Consider the following 23,958-nt stretch of genomic DNA (forward strand, 5'->3'; position numbering starts at 1 on the left):
CTATGAAAAAGACCTAGGGGTTTTTGTTGACTCAGAAATGTCTTCATCTAGACAATGTGGGGAAGCTGTAAAAATGGCCAACAAGATGCTTGGATACATTATGAAAAGTGTTGAATTTAAATCAAGGGAAGTAATGTTAAAACTGTACAATGCACTAGTAAGACCTCATCTTGAATATTGTGTGCAGTTCTGGTCACCTCGCTATAAAAAAGATATTGCTGCTCTAGCAAGAGTGCAAAGAAGAGTGACCAGAATTATTCCGGGCTTAAAAGGCATGTCATATGCAAACAGGCTAAAAGAATTGAATCTGTTCAGTCTTGAACAAAGAAGACTATGCGGCGACCTAATTCAAGCATTCAAAATTCTAAAAGGTATTGACAATGTCGACCCAAGGGACTTTTTCAGCCTGAAAAAAGAAACAAGGACCAGGGGTCACAAATGGATATTAGACAAAGGGGCATTCAGAACAGAAAATAGGAGGCAATTTTTTACACAGAGAATTGTGAGGGTCTGGAATCAACTCCCCAGTAATGTTGTTGAAGCTGACAGCCTGGCATCCTTCAAGAACCTGCTTGATGAGATTTTGGGATCAATAAGCTACTAACAACCAAACGAGCAAGATGGGCCGAATGGCCTCCTCTCGTTTTTAAACTTTCTTATGTTCTTATGTTCTTATTTAACTCCAGGCTTGTGCCTGTTGAGGTTTTTTCTCTCTTACGTTTGTTCGTCTGATTGGGTTCGCAAGGATCATTAGGTTCATCACTAGTTGTGTCCATGCAAGTCCTCCTTACATCTATGACAGGTGTGCTGATATCCTGAGAACTGTGGTTTGCTTCCTGTCACTGGATTTCATTTGACTGACTTGACTGACTTTGTAAGAAGTATTGATCAATGCGAGGCCCTTGACCCTTCTCCCTCAAACATTTCATTCTCCCTTGATGAATCAAACCCCTGACCATTGTTGCCTTGCTCCAGCCACAGACACAAGCCTGGAGTTCCATGTTAATTGCAGATATTGAACTAGTCTTTTGTGAAGTACCCTGCATTCTCATATCTGTTTCCGTTCCTAAGTCGTTAACCGTGTTATCCAATGTTGAGTCATCTTCCGTCCCCACTCTTGCAGACTCTAGGGTTATTTTTCTCTTTAATTTCTTAGAAGCCTTGGGCAGGTATCTCCAGCATCCTTTTCACCTTTGAAAACATAGAGTTGGATACTGCCGACCAGGGTACCAACTTACTCCGACCAGACTACCACTTTCCTCCGTTGCCTAGAGAACCGACTTTTCTTGTTCCCAAACTTTTCTTATGTTCTTTTGCTCTATGTTCAGCATAATACAAACTTGGAAGCTACATTTGTTAATCATGTATCTTAATTTGACCTCACAAAATATCTATTCTTATAAAGCAAACTGATGTATAATGAACCTCCATATTGCTATTTATTATTCTTTTGTATATTCTTATAGTGGCCACTACCTAAACAAGATTTATAAAGAGGTCTATAAATCCTAGATCTGTTATAAACAAAATAAGAGTTACGATTTCGTTCCTAAACCACAATGCCATTATCCATACCGCCCACAGTCTGTTGAAGAGTTGGTCAACTGATACAATGAAACATTTTTTATATTACTTTGTGTAAGTAAAATGTTTATTTCAAGTGTAGCACTTACAACAACTGATACTTCAGATAATATGCGGTAATATTTGGACTGGAATATGAATGTCATGATGATAAAGTTGAAACAAAACCCTTACTGACTAGTATTGGGTCTTTAAGATCTTGCATCATGCTATACCATAGTGTTACAGTTGTTAAATAAAAAAAATCTCAAGAAATTATTATTTTATTTTTATTTATTTTATTTTTTATTATTATTATCAAAAATATTCTCCAGACATTACTATAGCAGTGGCATCAGTGAATATTTGTAATACATTTATAGTTATGTTACAATCTACAAGGAATGAATACTAAGATACTGAAGAATAACACACCAAGCCCACAGTCCACAAATACTTTCTTGTTGACAGTTTTACTATGAATGCCAGTGCATGGAGAGCAAGTCTGGATACTGGTCTTCATCTTAATACTCCTCTCCTTCCTCATCCTCATCTCCCATGCTGTCTGTTCCAACTTCTTCATAGTCCTTCTCCAGGGCAGCCATGTCCTCTCTGGCCTCAGAGAACTCTCCTTCCTCCATACCCTCCCCCACATACCAGTGAACGAAGGCACGCTTGGCATACATAAGGTCAAACTTGTGGTCCAGGCGGGCCCAAGCCTCAGCGATGGCAGTGGTGTTGCTCAGCATGCATACAGCCCTCTGAACCTTGGCCAGGTCACCCCCAGGCACCACGGTGGGAGGCTGATAATTGATACCCACCTTGAAGCCAGTAGGGCACCAGTCCACAAACTGGATGCTTCTCTTCGTCTTGATGGTGGCGATAGCAGAGTTGACATCTTTGGGCACCACATCTCCACGGTACAGCAGGCAGCAGGCCATGTACTTACCGTGACGGGGGTCGCATTTCACCATCTGGTTGGCTGGCTCAAAGCAGGCGTTGGTGATGTCAGCAACAGACAGCTGTTCATGGTAGGCCTTCTCAGCAGAGATAACCGGGGCGTAGTTGGTCAGTGGGAAGTGGATACGGGGGTAGGGTACCAAGTTGGTCTGGAACTCTGTCAGGTCAACATTCAGGGCACCATCAAAACGCAGAGAGGCAGTGATGGAGGAGACAATTTGACCAATGAGACGGTTCAGGTTGGTGTAGGATGGGCGTTCAATGTCCAGGTTCCTGCGGCAGATATCATAGATGGCCTCGTTGTCTACCATGAAGGCACAGTCGGAATGCTCCAGGGTGGTATGCGTGGTCAGGATGGAGTTGTAAGGCTCAACAACAGCTGTGGAGATCTGGGGGGCTGGGTAGATGGCAAACTCCAGTTTGGACTTCTTTCCAAAGTCAACAGAGAGACGTTCCATCAGCAGGGATGTGAAACCAGAACCGGTACCACCACCAAAGCTGTGGAAGATGAGGAAGCCTTGGAGCCCTGTGCACTGGTCAGCCTGGGAAAAAAACACACCATATAATATATTGATCTGTTCAAATAGAGAACACAAGTTTCAAAAGAATAAGCAAAAGTGTTTCAAGCCAGGCATTTATTATCTTTACATTTAGTGTTAAACTGCAGCTTTTCTTAAAAACTTAAAAGCCACAATATTCCATCATGCAGTTCTGTTCTTTCATGTCATATTTTAGTTTCAGACATACACACCAAAAGAATTGCCATTCTTCTTGGATTTGCATAAAATGTTAGGAGTTGTAAGAGAGAATTAAGAATCTTCTAATCCTTACAGTGGCTCTCAAAAGTATTCATCACCTTTGGACTTTTTCACATTTTATTGTGTTACAACAATAAAATCTAAATGGATTTAATGTGCCACTGATCAACACAAAAAAAATCCATAATGTCAAAGTGAAAAATAAAATCTACAAAATATTCTAAATTAATTACAAATATAAAACAGGAAATAATTGATTGCATAAGTATTCACTCCCTTGAGTCAATATTTGGTAGAGGCACCTTTGGCAGCAATTACAGCGATGAGTTTATTTGGATAAGTCTCTACCAGCTTTGCACATCTGGACACTGCAATTTTTCCCCATTCTTCTTTGCAAAATTTCTCAAGCTCTGTCAAGTTGGATGGAGACCTTTGGTGAACAGCAATTTTCAACTCTTTCCACATATTCTCCATTGGATTGAGGTCCAGGCTTTGACTGAGCCACTCCAGGACATTGACTTTTTTGTTTTTAAGCCACTTCAGTGTGGCTTTGGCCTTTTGTTGTATGTTGAAGCTCTATTTTGACCATAGAATCTTCTTCCACTTGGTCTCAGAGTCTCCCACATGCCTTCTGGCAAACTCTAGCCGAGATCTGATGTGAGTTTTTTTTTCAACAATGGCTTTCTTTTTGCCACTCTCCCATAAAGGCCAGTTTTGTGAAGCACCCGGGCTATTGTTGCCGTATGCACAGTGTCTCCCAGCTCAGCCGTGGAAGACTGTAACTCCTTTACCATTACCATAGGCCTCTTGGTGGCCTCCCTGATTAGTGCTCTTCTCACTCTGATACTCAGTTTTTGAGGACAGCCTGTTCTAGACAGATTCACAGTTGTACCATATTCTCTCCATTTCTTAATAATGGACTTTACTGAGCTCCGGGGGATATTCAATGCCTTGGAAATGTTTTTATATCCTACTGATTGGTGCTTTTGAAGAGCCTTATTTCGGATTTCCTTTGAATGTTTCTTCATCTTCATGATGTAATTTTTGTTAGGAAATGTGCTAACCAACTGTGGGACCTCCAAGAGACAGGTGTATTTAACCTGAAATCATGTGAAACACCTTAATTGCACACAGGGGGACTCCATTCAACTAATGATGTGACTTCTAAAGACAACTGGTTGCACCAGAGCTTATTTAGGTGTGTCATAGCAAAGGGGGTGAATACTTATGCAGTCAATTATTTTCTGTTTTTTATTTGTAATTCAAATGAATTTGTAGATTTTATTTTTCACTTTGACATTATGGAGTTTTTTTGTATTGATCAGTTTCAAACACTCCTAATTAAATCCATTTTGATTCCATGTTTTAACACAATAATTGGAAAAGTCCAAGAGGGGTGAATACTTTTGAGAGCCACTGTATACTGAATCTCCAATCTCACCAGTTTGCGGGTCCTGTCAAGCACCAGGTCGATTATCTCCTTGCCGATGGTGTAATGCCCGCGGGCATAGTTGTTAGCAGCATCCTCCTTGCCAGTGATGAGCTGCTCAGGGTGGAACAGCTGACGGTAGATTCCTGTGCGAATCTCATCTACAGAATTGAAAGAAGAACCAGGGAAGCAGCCAAATTCATTAGCTTGCTACAACTTTGTGTTGTAAAGGATTCACTTTGATGACAATCACATTGAATTGTGTTAAAGAATCACACAGGCCCAGATTTATAAAAGGATTGTGCATGTTTTACAACCGGTTCTGAATTCTTGGATGGGATTTACAAAACACACGCAATGGCATAAACATGCAATTCACGAGGCATGAGCTGGGGGTAGAGATAGGGCAGAAGAAGCAGAAGGGAGCGGTTAGTAAGACAGAGTGCCAGCTAGAAAGGACCGGACCTAGGATAGAAGAGCAGGCGAGGCCCACTCTAGTAGCAGACCAGCGAAGCTGGACGTGGAAGCTAGGACAGAAAGTGGTCACTAACTGAGGGCGGCGATGCCGACGCGATCCCAGAGGCAAAGGACCCAGCAACCGAAGACAGGATACAGAAAGTGGTCACTGACTGAGGGCGGCGATGCCGACACGAGCTCAGGGCCGAAGGCCTAGCAACCGGAAACATATGAGGGTTATGACTTGTGAAGCCTCCCCTCAGAGGAAGATGGTTCCAGAAAACTGGGACACGAAAGGAGATAGAGAGGGAGAGGTACCCAGCATCTGAGACTTCTGTAAAGGGTCGCTTGTTAAACCTCCAATTGGCCAAGACTTCACGACTGACTCTGACTCATATGGTGAGAACCCCCCTGAAGGTCAAGGGTTAGCTGAAGCCATGCCCTGAGGTCGGGGAAGTGAGATCACATGCCCCCCAAACGATGGAACCCCGGCACTCCACCAAATCACCCACACCATGAGACAAACAAAAGAGCACATGCCAGCGCATAACATAAACAAAAGACTAGAAGACAAACGGGACAAAGAGGAGAACGGTTAGTAAATTTAGTAGGATATGACTATGTGTATACCTGCTGCTCAGTGGAGAGGAAAAAAACCCTTGAAGCTAATTAGGGGAAAACCTCTAGTGGCTCCGGCAGACAGGTAGCCCCCACTTCAGGCATACTAGCAATTTTGGAATGGGCTGCAACTATGTCAGAGGGAGATGAATGAACATAAGAATCCACTGCAGAACAGGACCGTGCCACATGGTCTTGATCAGCTCTGATTGATGCTGGCCCTTGCAGCGGAGGTGGCTGCACCGATACGGAAGGAATGGGGTAAATAGCTGAGGAGGGAGGCCTGTCCTGGAGAGGAGGGTGGAGAGGTGGGTTGAGAACCAGAGACAAGGGATGATGGATCTGGAAGAATTGATGAATAGAGGGTCCGGGGGGGGGGGGGGGGGGGGGGGGGGGGGGCAGGGTTTCCTGCATGAGAGATACCTTGACATTGCTGTAAAAGGGCAGAGAGCAGACTAGGTCCTTGAAAGCTGAGTGAATTGACCGCACTGGAGTTGGTCTGTCTTTGAAGTGCGCAGCCGAATAAGAAAATAGGAGTTGGAAATAGAAGAGAGGTCACAAACGAATATCCACCGAAGGGAAGCAAGAAGCTGAGGGAACTGTGAATTCGGAGCTTCTGAGAAAGCCAAGAAGGTTGTGAGGCAGATGGTCTCCATGAGTAGATCCTTGTAGGGGGAGAAGCAGCCTTTCCGAAGAGTAGAGATGATTCTAGCATTTTTAGAAGGAGCAGCAACTATATCAGGGAAGGATGAATGAATGTAGGAATCCACTGCAGAGGAGGACCAGTTCCCCCACCTTCGTGATCAGGCTGGGGGGGGGAAAGGGGAGAGTCGAGGGGAGGAGGCCTGCTCTGGAGGAGAGGGTGGAAAGGAGGGAGGTCTGCTCGGAAGAGAGGGTGGAGTTGAGGAGGGAGGCCTACTCACGAGGCGAGGGTGGACAGGAAGGAAGCCTGCTTGGGGGGAGGTCTGCTCAAGACGAGACGAGTGATGATAGGAGTGAGATGAAGTATTAGGTCCTCTGCTATTCCTAATCTACATTAATGATTTAGATTCTGGTATAGTAAGCAAACTTGTTAAATTTGCAGACGACACAAAAGTAGGAGGAGTGGCAAACACTGTTGCAGCAGCAAAGGTCATTCAAAATGATCTAGACAAGATTCAGAACTGGGCAGACACATGGCAAATGACATTTAATAGAGAAAAGTGTAAGGTACTGCACGCAGGAAATAAAAATGTACATTATAAATATCATATGGGAGATACTGAAATTGGAGAAGGAATCTATGAAAAAGACCTAGGAGTTTTTGTTGACTCAGAAATGTCTTCATCTAGACAATGTGGGGAAGCTATAAAAAAGGCTAACAAGATGCTAAGTTACATTGTGAAAAGTGTTGAATTTAAATCAAGGGAAGTAATGTTAAAACTGTACTTGAATATTGTGTGCAGTTCTGGTCACCTTGCTATAAAAAAGATATTGCTGCTCTAGAAAGAGTGCAAAGAAGAGCGACCAGAATTATTCCGGGCTTAAAAGACATGTCATATGCAGACAGGCTAAAAGAATTGAATCTGTTCAGTCTTGAACAAAGAAGACTACGTGGCGACCTAATTCAAGCATTCAAAATTCTAAAAGGTATTGACAGTGTCGACCCAAGGGACTTTTTCAGCCTGAAAAAAGAAACAAGGACCAGGGGTCACAAATGGAGTTTAGAAAAAGGGGCATTCAGAACAGAAAATAGGAGACACTTTTTTACACAGAGAATTGTGAGGGTCTGGAATCAACTCCCCAGTAATGTTGTTGAAGCTGACACCCTGGGATCCTTCAAGAAGCTGCTTGATGAGATTTTGGGATCAATAAGCTACTAACAACCAAACGAGCAAGATGGGCCGAATGGCCTCCTCTCGTTTGTAAACTTTCTTATGTTCTTATGAATCAATGAACAGATGGTCTGAGGGGGGAGTGGGGGGGGTTCCTGCTGTGGAGATGCCTTGAAAAGGGGGATAGGAAACTTGATACCTGACGTGTGAGTGGACCGACTGTGCTGAATTGATCCGTCCTGTGGTAGCCAAGTGATGGAGTAAGCATGGAAGGTGGCTGAGAGGCAGCTGATCTCCATGGGTAAATCATTGTAGGGGGAGAAGTGGCTTTTCAGAAGAGTGGAAATTAGCAAATGGAGAATATATTTTGATATAGACAGACGGGAAGGTGAGGCAGGGGGAAAGCTCTTAGAATCCCACAGAGGGTCAGACAGAATTTTGAATATGGAGAGACTGGAGGGAGTTGGCGAGAATCCCTAGCACGGACCATGAGAACCAGGTTTTGATTGAAGGGCTATGATTATTTGAATCTGGGTGCAGAGGATTGAAGACGCTGAGCAGGCTGTGGAGTAGGAGCTTGAACAAGGTGGAGGGCTGCAGACATGTAATGCTGAGCAGATTGAAGGGGGTTACGGAGAGTAGGTTTCAGTTAAATAGCATCTGGAGAAGCTGAGGATTCTGGATGGGGGTTGTGGAATCAAATGGGACGAACTGACTGAACTTGGATACCAAAAGTAGAGGCAGAAGAAGAGCTGAGGGCTGAGGTGGCAGCTGGACTGAACGAACATGAATCGGCTACTGGGTTAGCACGGCTCCTTTGCGCCCCATGTTCTAGAAATGAGGGTATAGATGAGATGCCGCCTTTCTATGTGTTAGTTAATTTAGGATCGATCAGCGGTTTGCTTCTATCATGTCTGCTTGAAATGGAAAAGGAAAACTCACATTCAGAGATTTGGGTTTCGCAACGCCAGTTATTCTCTTAATAGTGGAAATCTGCAAAACCTATTGATTGGTCGGAAGCAGTTTATTGTCTATTGGGGGTAGGAGGATATTGACTGGAACATTGATAAATTGTAGGACATGGTTCCATGACTGACTAGCGGCCCGCGTTGATGAAATGATGACTTTTGATGAAGCTAGTCGGACTGGAGGAGCAGCGCCAGATGAGGAAACACGAATCTGGGAACAGGAATAAGTCACAGGAATGGATGCGTGATGCAGGAAAGCAGGATGTTACTATGATGATAGATACTGAACATCAACAGCTGAGTAAGGTTGCTTCATGACCAGGTCCTTGAAGAGGGGAACTGTTGAAATTGGAGAATGTCAGTTGCTACAAAAGGTTGAGGAGGAGGGGGTTTCCTGTAAATCCCTCGGAATGACGACAAACTGCGGGATGTGTAGAAAGGCTGGAGCATGTGAGCTTCACAGTGATAGCAAACCAGCTTAGAGACTGTATAAAATTTGTGGTGTTACGCTGCCATCTAGCGGTTATGATTAGAATTAACCATTGGCTTGAGTGAAGCCGGGTAGAATATATTTGGTTATTGTGATTAAAATCCTTGTCGGTGTAGAACAACAATTGCGTACTCTTTTAGATTTTAATATCTTCATTACATGTTTTAGGACAGTCAGTCATGTATATGAATATGTTAACGCGGTATTTAGATGTCACAATTCGACGAGTTGAACGAGCCCTCGCAGGTTGTAAAAGCCCAGTGGCAAGAAAGCCAGAAAATTGCAGTACTGAGGTAAGGAGCTCGCAGTGCAGATTAAGCTGCCTGGTCACCATGGTTACTTGCCACTCCCCGCAGTCACACAGTGAGGGCGTTGCCGTGGTAGCCACGAACTAAGAAACGCTGGTGGAAAAGTTGCAAAACAGCAGTGTTGTTGAATCTTGTTGTGACTAGTCGAAAGCACAAGCTGCCACACAGCGAAACGGAGCACGAAACTGAATGGACAGGTACCTAAAACGTTGAACGTAGCCAATAGAAGTTCAGGGCAGGATCCTATGAAGGAACAGTAATTTTGCTGGCTCTGGGAGCAGAGGAGGGGCGCTTGATTGCAAGCGAAAAGTAAAGGAATGTTCAGCTGACAGATTTTTTTGGTGGATTAAATAGAGGAGCAATGGCAAGGCAAACGCTGACGACGGGAATGTCGATGTCTGTTGAAGGAGCTTTAGAGATTTTAGTGGAGGGCCAGTTTGTCTAATAAAGACGCGGACGAGATGAGAAATGAAGCTGCGGTTTGAACGGTGCTGTTGCTAGGCTGGAGGCTGGAAAGAGCAGGAAAGACTAACGCTGGAGCTCCTGCAGCCAAATGGAGAAGCTGAATGATGAGAAACAGCACCGGAGCAAGTAGGAAAATATTTGATAATATCTTGGTAGCGCTGCGCAGAGAATTGAACTCCAATGAAAGGCAACGAAGTGTAGATTAACGGAGAAATATGAAAAGACGGCATCTGAGCGTGTGCTACAAAAAAAAAAAAAGAAACGCTAGACAGCAAAAGGTGCAAGTGTTCAGGGCTTAAATAATAAATAGGAACTAATTGACAGGAAATTGGAAACCCCCTTGCTACACGCCTCCCGAACTTACGCAAGCTAACATTTAAAGTCTCTGTGTGCTTGAAGCATATGTAATTCTGTATATTCATATGTAATTCTCTGGCCTTTCTGAACGAAAAGCTAAAATTGGAAGGGGATTTTGCAAATGAGGTCTATTAAAGATTCCATATAATTTATTAAAGCTGCCAGTAATTGTGGGCCTCGTATTTGCTTGAATATTTTAAGAACTTAGAAAAACAGGCATTAATTTGCCGCAGTCACACAGTAGGCTCTATAAAAGGCAAGGTGATGTGGGAGACTTCTCTGCAGCAAGAAGGAGATGTTGTTTTCAAAGACAAAGAAACATTTAATAACATTTTGCAAAGAGCTAATTTTTTAACCCTTCTGATCAAGTCAGTTTGTAAACTGTGGTTTATAATACCGTATTATTTTGCAAACTCCAATACATGTTTCATAACTTACATGACAAAAAAAAAAAAGTCTTCAAATAGAGAATATAGAATACATGTGGCAAAGCAAGGTTCTAACGAGAGCCTTTACTTCTAGAGTGTAGGCATTATTATAAGAGCAGTGGAGGAGATTAAAAGATGGAACGATATTCCGAGACGCACTAAAGAAAAAGCCTCATACACATGTAATACAATGAGGGCTCATCCTCCACCTTTATTTTAGTAATGCCTACAGAATTAATGTTTTGTAAGATGGCATTTTGGTATTTAACAATACTGGTTCAGGCAGTGGTGTTAAATTCAAGTTTGAAAGAAAAAGGTAAAAAAAGAAAAAAGAACAGAGGGACAGATGACACAGTTAGTTTGTAGCTAGAGCAAATACAGTACAGCTGGTTGTAGGCACATCTGAATAATGTAGCTATATTATAGCCCATACAGTATGCTTTAAAATCATACATATTGTAGAGTCAGAAATATAGACACACATAAGAAATTTGTAATTGCATAAAAATTTAAGAAGATATCTGTCATAGTTAAACTAAAGACTGTTTGTATGAAGCTGTATGGCATTATTGTTGTTCTTAACATATTGCTGTACAATGGAAGGATTTTGTTTTTTGTTGTTTATTAAGAAGTCACCACACATTCCATATTTTATTCTTTTGTCCTGATTATGTATTTAAAGCTTGTAACATATCTTCATGTTTTACAAGCACTGCTTGTACCAAAATCTCCACTTCCATATTGGTTTCAGTTTTCGCTTCCAAGCATCCTCATCACCATGGCTAGTACCAGGCTGAGGTGTTTGTGTGCCATTCATTTTCTTTTGGAATGTGTAGCCTGCACACACAGGCTTGACCCATACCTGCTATTTATTGTGAGAGTTGTGTATTTCCCAACCACTAATTGCAGTGAGGGTTATTTAAATTGGTTGATTGTGGAATAGCCTGCTTCACCTTTTTAGTCTTATAAAATAGGTTGTTATTTTGATGTGGAGTGCGGCCGTACTGAACACACACATTATGTGGCTTTTTGCGGTCGGTTTTTCCCTTTTAATAATTTGGGCTATAGTCTTTAGAGTCAATGCATTGATATAATCAAAATGTATGTACATTTTTTTGTTGCTTTTACAAAATACAATTGTCCAGAAAATAACTAGCAGAGTGACAATTCATAAGAAATCAAACAAATGTGTGCTGAAGTATTTGATACCTTTTCATCCAAAAGACTATTAATGCAGTAAATGAATGTTAATACATGTAACGGTGTTTACATGCCAGTCACACTAGGTGGTACACTATTCAAACAGGCCAACAACAGGCAGTTTGAGAAAACAGAATGCGTGTTTATGTTGTCAAAAGTGTGCAAATCTAGGGAGGTTATAAAGAGGTTGTACAATGCACATGGAAACCTGTTGGAAATAATGGATAGTGTATGGGATGAGTAACTGACATGTCATTGATGCTGAATCTCTGGAATCATTTAAGGAGACAAGACAAAGTTCTGGGATCAATGAGCTATTCCTAACATGCAATGATGGGATAATTGCCTCCTCTGGTTCGTATCCTCTATTATCTTACATTCTTCTGTAGAAGACTGAGAGTGCCATATTCTCCACTCTTTAATAAACTCCTATTTTTTAACAGAGAAAAATTCATAATAAATTTTACCAAATGAAAAAGAAACAACTTGAAGGTGTTTGGAAGTCTTTGTATTGTATATCCTAGTTGTTTGTTTCTAGGTTTGTCGTGTTACTGGGTGTTTTTGTAATAATAATTAAAGACTGGAGTAAACGCTTTGAAAATATGACCCACAGGATCTATCAAAGGTCTCGTATAGAATGAGGGCACATGGCTTTATATTTTAGAAATGCGGAAGATAATAAAATCTTACCAAATGTATTTCATTTTATTAACTTTTTTAGTGTTAGGAAAAAGCCATTTTGTTCAAGGTACAAAGCCTTACCGATCACAGTGGGCTCCAGGTCCACAAAGACTGCTCTGGGGACGTGTTTCCCAGCTCCAGTCTCACTGAAGAAGGTGTTGAAGGAATCGTCTCCTCCACCGATGGTCTTGTCGCTGGGCATCTGCCCATCAGGCTGGATCCCGTGCTCCAGGCAGTAGAGCTCCCAGCAGGCATTGCCCATCTGGACACCGGCTTGGCCAACATGCATAGAGATACACTCACGCTGAGGAGAAACAGGACACCAGGTGGTTCAGTGATAATAAGGCTTGTGCTAATAAGAGGTAAGTTTTTTTTTTTTTTTTTAAATATTGGTTAGCACTGCTTTAAATGAAGAATTTAGGGAGGTTTATTGTGAAAACCATTTCTTAACAAGGCAAGGGCAGGCTACTAACAGGTAACTACGCACATTGCAATTGAGTGTCTTAAGCACTGGGGGTGTGCTGAGACTTGCATTTTCCAAGTAATTGCCTTTAAGAAGTATCTATTGGCAGGTATTAAATAAATCAAAAGACACCTATTTATTAATGTGTTGATTTCAAACAAGTGAATTTAATTCACTTAATCTAATTACACATTTCTTAAAGGCAATTACTCAGAAAGTATGAGTATGAGCTCATCCATATTAACCATGAAGTATAAAAGCAACCCCTTTGACAGTACTGTCATTAAAAACATTACATTGGATTTATCACTGTACAACCAAATATTGTTGCATTGTTGGCATTCAAAACATGTTAGTACAATGAAGAAAGGATATCTGCAAATAATGCCACTAACCATACATTGTTGTTTATACCTATATTTATTAACATATTAACATATTAATCACTATTTCAGATTTAATATATTTAAGAGGCAAACATTTATTTACTAACTTGCACTATGATTTCTTTCTTAGACAATAAAGTATCAAATAATTACTGGTTACAGCTGGTCTACAGATAGGTGAGACTGAGGATATGGAGATGAGGAGTACCAGTCTTGAACTGGGTGTCCTTTTTATCAGCCCGTGACATTCTCCTGTCTGTACACCCTCAGCTCCCAGTCAAGTCATCATACTGCAGTGTCCTGGCTCCCTGTCAGCTAAAAACACAGCAACACAAACAGTCGCTACTGTCATACTGCGGTGTCCTGGCTCCCTGCTCAGCTAAAAACATTGACAACACAAACAATCGCTGCTGTCATATTGCAGTGTCCTTGCTCTCTGCTCAGCTAAAAACACTGAGCTACACAAACAATCGCTGCTGTCATATTGCAGTGTCCTGGCCCCTGTCAGCTAAAAACACTGAGCAACACAAACAATCGATACTGTCATACTGCAGTGTCCTTGCTCTCTGCTCAGCTAAAAACACTGAGCTACACAAACAATCGCTGCTGTCATATTGCAGTGTCCTGGCTCTCTGCTCAGCTAAAAACACTGAGCAACACAATCGCTGCTGTCATATTGCAGTGTCCTGGCTCTCTGCTCAGCTAAAAACACTGAGCTACACAAACAATCGCTGCTGTCATATTGCAGTGTCCTGGCTCTCTGCTCAGCTAAAAACACTGAGCAACACAAACAATCGCTGCTGTCATATTGCAGTGTCCTGGCTCTCTGCTCAGCTAAAAACACTGAGCTACACAAACAATCGCTGCTGTCATATTGCAGTGTCCTGGCTCTCTGCTCAGCTAAAAACACTGAGCAACACAAACAATCGCTGCTGTCATATTGCAGTGTCCTGGCCCCTGTCAGCAAAAAACACTGAGCTACACAAACAATCGCTGCTGTCATATTGCAGTGTTCTGGCTCTCTGCTCAGTTAAAAACACTGAGCTACACAAACAATCGTTGCTGTCTCAAGCAATAAACTATTCTGCTGGAAGAAAAAGATGTGATAATTCAGTCCAAATAAATAAACCAAACCCAGGTCCAATTCACAAAGCTGTTAACTCATGGATAAAAATGACTTCTTTCATTCTATAAAACTATTAATGAAAACAGACTTTGAAAAATAAACAATGGTTTAAAACTCTATGAAAATATATTAGCTAATATTTCCTGACAGCCACTGCAGTATAAAGCATAGCAAAAAGATTAAAAGAAAACAGCTCCTTACCATTTTGAGTCAGTTCCTTGAAGCTGATGTTAAGGGTTCAGAATGAGAAGACAATGATTCAGTGCTTTTATAGCAGACAGGGTGTGGATACGCTTGGCAATATGACTGCAGTGCAGAAATGGGAGGGCTCCTATTGTAGAGCATGCAAACCTCCATAGACACACTGAAAACAATCCCCCTGCATCTTTAAAAAACTCTCTACTGCTTTTTCAGGCTGTTCAGTCACCTTTACAGAAACTTATTTTATCAGGTAAAATTAGAACAAATGTTCAACAAAGTCGGTCTGTATTTATTTGTATTTGTACCATTACTTGTTGTTTATAAAGGACTCTTTTTCACTTCCTTATCAATTTCTATTGATATTCATCTAGTAAACCTTTTAGGGATTTCTTCTCATAGAATAGATTATATACATGAAGTATTTAGAGGGGTAGGTGGATTGCACCTGAACTCATTTGTCAGTCAGTCAGTCAGGAGAACATACCTGAATGAAATATATCCCAATAAATTGTTTTGTGCACTACAATGGCAATGCAAAGACAACATTTAAAAGGATTTGTTGGGGATATGTCTATTTTAAAATGCTATAAAAATAAAATGTATTATATAACTTAAAATGCAATTATATAAATATCTAATTCCAGGTTTATGTGAATGCTCAGTTGTCTAGTCACTGAACTACTTCATTTGTGGTCTGTTATCCTAGACAGATTGAATCATTAAATCTTGTTTGGAGTATCAGCAATAAAGAACCTTGGTGGGGGGGTGGCGGGGGGGGGTGGGACCCCACCCTGCGCCTATAGGTAAGGCGTGCAAGTCTTACTAATAGTGCAGCTGTTTTAGTTTTTCTTCCTCTATATTGATATTTTGGAATTAAGCCCCCTGTTTGCTGTTGACCCATGAGATAATTAACCAGGCTGCCGCTCAGTTCTTTATTCTGCATTCGCTCACATCCAGCCCTGTGCATCTGCCTTTAATTCAATAGTACCAAGGTGAATGTAAATCAGGTAAATGTCACCTTGTGGATGTTTTTGATTCACTGCATTTATAATGTTTCTTGCTACTTGTTTTGGCCTGTATGTTTTACTGTCATTATTATTACTGTTTTTATTATCCACCCTTTTCAATGACACATCAATGCTGTAGCCAAGCTCCAATGTAGTAAACATTCTGTGTATAGATACTTTAAAACCATAAGCACAAATGCTTTTTAAATGTGAACGCTCCTTCTCAAACCTGTGTGATGTTATACTTTAAAGTTCAACATGTCAGTCAAAATTTACATCTCCCATCCACTCTCTATACACATTGCCATCCTGTGTCTGTTGGTCTCTCTGTCAAATCAAGCAAACTCGGAATTGATCAGCATGCAAAGTCGTGGGTGTGGCGCTCTTGGTTGGAAGTGGAATATTTTTTTTTATAACATTTTTTTTATTTGTTGTTGCAAAGTTTAAGTCATGTTAATGCTGCATAGCAATAGATTTTCTGTTTATGCATAACCAGTTTGTATGCTTGAGGCTTTCATATTCTTTTCATACAGTTTATCATCTGTGTTGAACCTTTGTATCAGGTACAAATAATAAATTCCACCGGTAAATTTACCAGTACATGACAATTTCCGAGCACGTAATTTATTTATTTATTTATTTATTTGATATAGCGCCTTTCATACAAGAGTATCACAAAGCACTGTACATAAATGCATAAAAATGCAAAATAATAATAATAATAATAATAATAATAATAATAATAATAATAATAATAATAGTAAAAAATCATCATTAAAAGCTAGCAATTATGTTGCATTAAAACAACTAAGATAAACATTCCATTTTATAAAAAGTTTAGACTTAAAAATACTCACAGACCCAGCTTCCCTAACCCATGGAGGTAGTACACTCCATAGTTTAGGGGCTCTAAAAGAAAAAGCCCTCCCTCCCGTATTGATTTTATTGACCCTGGGAACAATGAGCAGCCCCGCTGCCTGTGATCTAAGAGTGCGATATGGGAGATACGCGATCAGTAGCTCCTGCAAGTAGCTAGGTGCTGCTCCATTCACGGCTTTATAGGTCAATAATAAGATTTTAAAACCAATTCTATATTAAACAGGGAGCCAGTGCAAGGAGGCTAAAACAGGGGTGATATGCTCTTTTTTTTTGTTTTTAGTCAAAATTCTAGCAGTGGTATTCTGAACAAGCTGTAGGCGGGACACCATAGGTTTTGGGATGCCAGCGAGGAGTCCATTACAGTAATCAATTCTTGAAGAAACAAAGGCATGTGTTACTCTTGGCGTCAGATAAGGAGATAATAGGTCTCAGTTTGGTTGTTTCTCAAGTGACAGAAGGATACTTTAGAAACTTACCAAATATGAGACTGAAATGATAAATCAAGATCAATGATAACCACCACATTTTTTATTTCAGTTTTAGGATTTGATAAAAGACTGGTAGGGTCAAACTCATTCAGTCTTACATTTTTTTAATTGGTTATGAGAGCCTGTGACAGAGAGAGAAAGGATCCGAACTTTAAATCTCCCTCCTGATCAGAAAGGGCATTCTGTAAGGTTGGTGATATGCTTTCTCTTAGATGGATCGCTTTGACAGTAAGCCGAAACCGGAAGGTGACCATATTAGGGGGAGCATGTAGTTGCACGTACCTGAAAGGACTCTATTGCAAGCAGCTGCGGGGCGGTCCTGCAGTGGAGAAACCATGGCGACGGGCTGCTTGTAGGGAGGAGTTTCTGGGTACAAAGGGGAAGCAGCTATTTGCACTGTATTGAGAGCCGGAGTGAATGAACTTGTGTTATTGTCTGTCTCGTGTTTTTTTGCCTTTTCTAGAGGAGGAGTGAGAATTGGGAGCTGCAGACACAGAGCCAGCACAAACCCCAGAGGACGTCCCTCACAGCACAGCACAGCACCGAACACGCACCACGATCCCTGGACAAAAGGAGCACAGTTTCATGCACGGAGGATTGTGGTTAAGGAGTGCTTTATTATTTTATCAGGACTGAAACCTGACATGTTTCTCACCGATACCATAGTTGGTAGAGAGCCGGACTGTTTTTGGTGGTTTTGTAAAATAAACACAGATATTTTTGGAAGAATCCTTTCTGGGCATTGGATTATTACTGCACCACTCACATCCTGTTCACAGAGCCACAAACATAACCTCTGTTTTATCTGAATTCAACATTAGGAAGTTTTGAGACATCCAGCACTTGATATCAGCAAGGCAAGCAGCAAATAACACCCAACAGAAGTATCACCAGGTTTTAAAGACAAGTACAGCTGGGTGTCATCCGCATAGCAGTGGAAGTTCACACCATGTTTCCTAATGATATCACCCAATGGTAACATATATAATGAAAATAGCAATGGACCCAGAATAGAACCTTGTGGAACACCGCAATCAGCCTCAGTCAATGCTGATTTTTCTTCAGACAAATTGATACCTATCAGATAGGTAAGATTGAAACCAGGATAAGACAAGGCCGACAGTCCCACTAAATCTTTGGATGTTTAATAAGATGTAGTGGTCTACGGTGTCAAAAGCAACACTTGGATCAAGAAGAATTAGAACTGATGGAAAGCCCAAGTCAGAGCTTATCTTATCTGATGAAAGAGAATTATTTATAATTTTTTTAAATGTGGGTAATAATAACTCCAAGAGTGTTTTTTTTTAATAATTTTGTAGGAATGGGGTCAAGAAAATATGTCGTAGTTCTCATGTGCTGAATCAGAGCTGTCAGCTCTTGAAGGGTAATCAAAGAAAAGACCTCCATTGTAGCCTTAGAGGCACTAATAGGTAACACTGTGCAACAAGCCTCCTTAATAAAATGTCTGTAGAATCTGATTTCTAATGTGTAGTATTTTATTTTTAAAGTGACGTAAGAAGTCATTACAGCTAGGAATAAAACAATTATCAAGGATGGAACTATTTGGAGAATGAGTCATTAAATTTATCAATTGTAGCAAAAAGAAATCTAGGATTTTTTTTGTTTTTTTGTTTCAATTAAGTTAGAGTAATAAGCTGATCTGGTCCATGCCAGAGCCTTCCTATATTTAGCCAGGTGGGCCTTCCATATAGTGTACTGAACATGCAGTTTCGTTACCTGCCATCTCCGTTCTAATTTCCAACCCTCATATTTCAATTTGCAAGTAGCATCATTGAACCACAGTGAGCTTTTTTTTAAAACACCATCCGAGTTTTGACTGGCGCTACAACATCTAAGATACCAGTGAATGAAGTGTTGTAGGTATTCACCATGTCATCTACAGATAAGCCTTCTGGGATTGATAATAAACTCAATATATCAGACAATTTACTAGCAGTTAATGCATTAATATCCCGAGATGTAAGTGTAGTTTCCATGGAATTTATAGTTGCTGGTATGCTGACCTAAAAAAGAATAGCAAGATGGTCAGAAATGGTGAGATATGTAGTTAATACATCTTTAACAACTAAGCCACAAGAGATTAGCAGGTCTAGAGTATGGCCACGATTGTGTGTGGGACATTTTACATACTGGATATAATCTAAGGAATCCAGTAGCCTCATACATTCCACAGAAGTGGAGTCAGATTGTCAATGAAGATAGCAAGTCACTAAATTCAGCTAAAAATAACGGATTTCACTTAGGTGGTCAATAGATAATTACAATATGAACAGGTAGTGCACTATTTAGTGTTAATGTTAGCAGCTCAAAAGGTGAATAACCTGGGACAGTTATTGGGATAGATATTCAGGATCATTGTGTGGAAGTCAGCACATCCCAGATCAAAATTCAGACTAACAAGTAGTTCACTCTTTATTAGTTCTACAGAACACCTACTGCGGTTCTCATTCCACTTGTTCTGTATGTGGGAAAATATGCGTTCAAAATATCCAGTTGTTGCAGGAATGCTCAATACAAATGAGAGCACAGACAGCATGTTTGGAAGGGTGTAAGTGGCTTGAAATATGCTCTTCCACTTAAAAGGAGTGTTTTTCAGCTTCCAGTCCTGTTTGTAGTTTATCAAGAATTGTTTTGAATGTTGAAAACACATCATACAATTTATCTATATCCAACTGTAACCTGCTCACTAGATGAAATCTTTCAGCAACATTCTCCACATCTAAGACATCTGTCCAGCAGTGTGCAGTGACTGTGGCTGTAATGAAGGAGCCAGTTTTAACCATTTGTCCAGATATGCAACAGCACAATTCAGAAATGCTCTTAATTCTTCTGTCATCCTTGTCTTGGTGAAGTATCCATACAATTCATCTTCCTTCCTTTGGATCAGCTTATCTCTTAGAAATTTCATTGTACCAATATATTTCAGGAGCAGTTGTGTCATTTCTTTCTGGTTATTTAACTGTCTCCTCAAAAATATTCAGAATGTTGTTACAGAAAGAGGTGCACTTCCATTATCCAATCTGTGATCTGCTTTGGATAGAAATGCTGATGAAATAAGACTTGATGGCAGTCCAGTTCTGCAACATTCTAGTGATGGCTGGATTTAGAGACAGCCACCTGGCAGTGACTTGACCCAGAATTTCTCTCCATCGCAGATCCAGAAAATCAAAGAATTGCTTCAGAGTTTCTCTTCTCTTTACAGATGTTGAGAAAAAACAATATACTTTTTTTGGCATAATACTTCATTGGTTATTGAGAGCTTTACTGCAGAAGTGGAACAATATACATTATTTAAAAAAAAAGTGTAATTCTTCAAATCAGTGGTAATTGCAAAGTATATGCTTTGTTTACATTATTTAACACAGAACTTATGTCTATGCAATATTACTAAAACAACATTCAATTAAAAAGTCATATATTCATTACAATGTTAAAAAAGACACACGTACAGGCACGTTACCAGTGCAGGATTTCATTATTATTAGAAGTAGCAGTAGAATTATTAGCTTAAGTTTTATTATGAAATGCATTATCATTTAACAGATGCATTAAAATAATAATGAAAATGATTTTCTCATTAAATTAAAAGGAGCAGAGGTGGTGATTTTATTTTTAATAGCCAACTAGGATGAAACATACATTTCGTCTTAATACTGTTTTCTTTAGTTTTATTAAAAATAAATCTTGGATATCATATCTGTTAAAGTCATATGGTGATCGTTTTAATGAAGAATCAGTGCAGTTTAATAAAACATGGTAAGATATAAAGTATGTTGTATACTATTTATTTTACTTGGACACTGAGAAGTTCTAAAAAAATACTGTACCTTATCGGCTTCTGGTGAACCTTCAATAACTAGAAATTTGGAGATGGCTTGACTTTGCTTCCTCGTTCTAGCGAATGTGATTTTCTCCAGTTGAGTGCTGTTTCACATCGCACACTCCACCGTGTGAAATTGAAAAATCCCTCTACACACGCTGCAGCGAGTTTAAAAAATATATATTGTGCACTTAGCCAAGAGAACTCCTTTTCCCATTCTTCCTGATATTTCTGCATTCGCCAGGCATTTTTTCTTGGAGGAGCGGAAGATGCCGTTTTATAAAACACAGCATTTAACAAAAACAAGCTGTCATTAAAAGCATCCCTCCCAGAGTCCCATGCGAAAGCCATGAAAAAGGCAACTAAGGGTCTCTCCATTGTCTTCGCGTTCCCATATCAGTGGCATACAGTAAAACATGGAATGGAATACAGTTTGGGTCTGCGCACTGACGGTTTCAAAAGACTTTTCAAGGTAAAATAAGGAACAAACTGCGTTCCGTGTTAACTTGAAACGGAACAATACATTTTACAGGTGGCAACCCTAGAAACGAGCCAGTGATCCTTGATGCTGGATTGCAGCTGGACCTGGGCCACAGATGAATAGCAGTCCCCACTGCGCCAGGCTCAATGATGAAGGTGACGCTGCCTGCCTGGCTCACAGAGATGACGCACACATATGGTCCATATGGTCCATGTTCACACAGGCTTCCCACACAATGCGGCACCTTTCGCTTGGAAGTGTGGGCAGCCAGGCCTATACCTCCTACCCCTCCAGGGCTGTCAGCCCCGCTTGGACTGACCCACTAGTCTGCTGTTACAGTCCTCCCATCGTGGAGCCCAGGTGAGGACTACTCTCTGGCCATGGTAACTGTAGTCTGGCGCCACAGTTGCGAGGGGCTTAGCCCAAAGCAACAGGCTCAGCTGTGGGAACTGTTACTAGCATACTGCCACAGATTCGCCACCATTCCTGAAGACGTTGGGCAGACACACCTTGTCCAGCAGTTAATTGATACAGGGGAGACCAGGCCCATTAAAGTATGGCCCCACCACTAGCCCTTGGCACGACAGGAAATCTCGGAGGAGGTGCTGAATTAGACCTAAAAAGTATCTACTAGCAAGTGACTGGGAACACTCTGAGAAGTGTCAGTTCTTGCAACGGGAGGTTACTTGTCAGATGGGACAGTATCAGTAATGAGCCCTGCAAAACCATCATCAGAGAATGGCCCATGCCGGTCAACCAGTGCCAACTGCAAGGGTTCCTCGACATCACCTCCTACTACCACTGGTTCATTCAGGGCTTTACCACCATCACTGCTCCCTTGCACTAGCTCTTGAAGAAGGGAGACCCATTCGTTGGTACTATCCCTCCCAGACTCCAGCCTGCCATTCCTGCTCAACACCAATGCCGGGGGGATCAGAACAATGCTGTTGCAAATTGGTCCAGCGGGGAGAGGGTCATTACCTACTATAGCTGGTCGCTTAACAAACCTGAGCACTGGTACTGTGTTAACCGGTAGGAGCTGCTGGCGGTGGTCTTTCGTGTGCTCCTGTTCAAAGTAAGGACAGACCATGCGACCCTGTCATTCCGGAAACTGGAGGGACAGGTTGTCCACTAGCTCGAGCAGCTGCAGGCATTCAATTTCTTTATCCAACAGAGAGGAAGAACTATGCCAAGGACACTTGCACGCACTGTGGCAAGAGGAAGACTCTGGAGATGGAGCTCCTGCTGGCTGGAGTCACACAGGACCCAGAGAGGGAGCAGAATTGAGAGGTGAGCGTGGCTGAAGAACCAGCAAAGGCCACCTTGGGAGGAGGTGGGTCGACAATCTGCTGCAATATGAGGGTTGTGGGCTCAGTGAATGGGCCTGGCAAAGAAAGAGGGTGTTCTCCAGCGGCAATGGAAGGAGCCAGCAACAGGAGAGGTGAGGTGGCAGGTGGTGGTCACCCAAGCGCTATGGCTGGAGGTGCTCAAAAAAACCCTGAGATGGCTCCGGCAGGGTTTCTACTGGGGACAGTGTCAGAGGGATGTTGCGGACAACTGTTGGTGCTGTGATGTCTGTACTGCTCGCAAGGGACTCATGCCCGCCTCCAGCAGTTCGACATCGGCAGACCCATTGAAAGGGTCAGGGTCGATGTCCTGGGACCATTTCCTCAGTCTGAGAAGGGACATTGGTTTGTCCTGGTTGCACTTGATTACTACACTAAGTGGTTAGAGTAGTGGCGAACTGGCAGGTTAGAGAGGACCCTGGCAAAACTCACTGCGTGGCGACCCAAGCTAAATACAATAGTGAGATTTATGCAAGAAAATAAGTATAAAAAACAGTAAATCATAGAAATAAAATATTTTGCCCTTGTTCTGCACTCAGAAGAAATTTCACAGTGGAAGGAGAAAGAAAATCTGAGACATGCAGTCACTGGAGACACTGCTGCTGATGTTGGTGCTACTGCTGATGAGTCGTTTGTGTTCATTAAGGAACATTTTAACAGGATGTAAGGTGGGCCTTAGCCAAAGACGGTTTACTTGGCGCCATGACCAGGTGTTGCGATGTTTGCCCTTAGCATTGGAAGACAAGCGTAACCTGATGTGATAAAGAGAGAAAGGATCGATGTGGTAAATCTCCCTCAGAAAGGGCGATGTGTAAGGACGGTGGTACGTTGCCTCCTAGATGGACCGCCTTGATGGTAGGTGGAAACTGGAAGGTGACCATATTAGGGGGAGAGCGTAGATGCACGTATCCGGAATGACTCCATTGCGATCAACTGTGGGACGGCCCTCTATTGGAGAAACTATGACGACGAGTTGATTGCAGGGAGGAGGTCATGGGTACAAAGGGGAAACAGCTAGGTCAGTATGCCAGCTTGTGCTGAACATGTGAAACCTGACGGCCGGTGCCTGTAGTTTTTGTTGGTTTGCTACTTGTTGTTTGTTGTGTATTGCAGAGGAGGAGTATGGAGCCAGCGGCTGCAGCCACGGAGTCAGCCTGCATCACAAGAGCACTACCCTCACTACACGACACCAGCACCACCCTATGGATTAAAGAGCACACTTTCGTGCACTACTATTTTTTTATT

The 23,958-nt window shown here is 41.6% G+C and overlaps 1 protein-coding gene across 1 annotated transcript; it reads right to left on the reverse strand.

Annotated features, from left to right (window-relative positions):
• Nucleotides 1–1,626: 1,626 nt before the first annotated feature.
• LOC121322033 (tubulin alpha chain-like) lies at nucleotides 1,627–14,773 on the reverse strand. The gene is made up of 4 exons (XM_041261473.1): nucleotides 14,672–14,773; nucleotides 12,577–12,799; nucleotides 4,723–4,871; nucleotides 1,627–3,065 (listed from the first exon to the last, which is right to left on the reverse strand). Exons 1-4 carry the CDS (start codon nucleotides 14,672–14,674, stop codon nucleotides 2,088–2,090), a joined length of 1,353 nt encoding a protein of 450 aa, XP_041117407.1. The 5' UTR covers nucleotides 14,675–14,773; the 3' UTR covers nucleotides 1,627–2,087.
• Nucleotides 14,774–23,958: the final 9,185 nt, after the last annotated feature.

The sequence above is a fragment of the Polyodon spathula genome, chromosome 10 (assembly GCF_017654505.1).
Source record: "Polyodon spathula isolate WHYD16114869_AA chromosome 10, ASM1765450v1, whole genome shotgun sequence".
Classification (NCBI taxonomy): domain Eukaryota; kingdom Metazoa; phylum Chordata; class Actinopteri; order Acipenseriformes; family Polyodontidae; genus Polyodon; species Polyodon spathula.

Excerpts from the sequence above, each read along its gene's own strand:
- LOC121322033 (XM_041261473.1), bottom strand. Across the intron at positions 4,872-12,576 it reads CCTGGAGCCCACTGTGATCG|ATGAGATTCGCACAGGAATC; the intron begins GTAAGGCTTTGT and ends TCAATTCTGTAG. Across the intron at positions 3,066-4,722 it reads TTGACAGGACCCGCAAACTG|GCTGACCAGTGCACAGGGCT; the intron begins GTGAGATTGGAG and ends TTTTTTTCCCAG.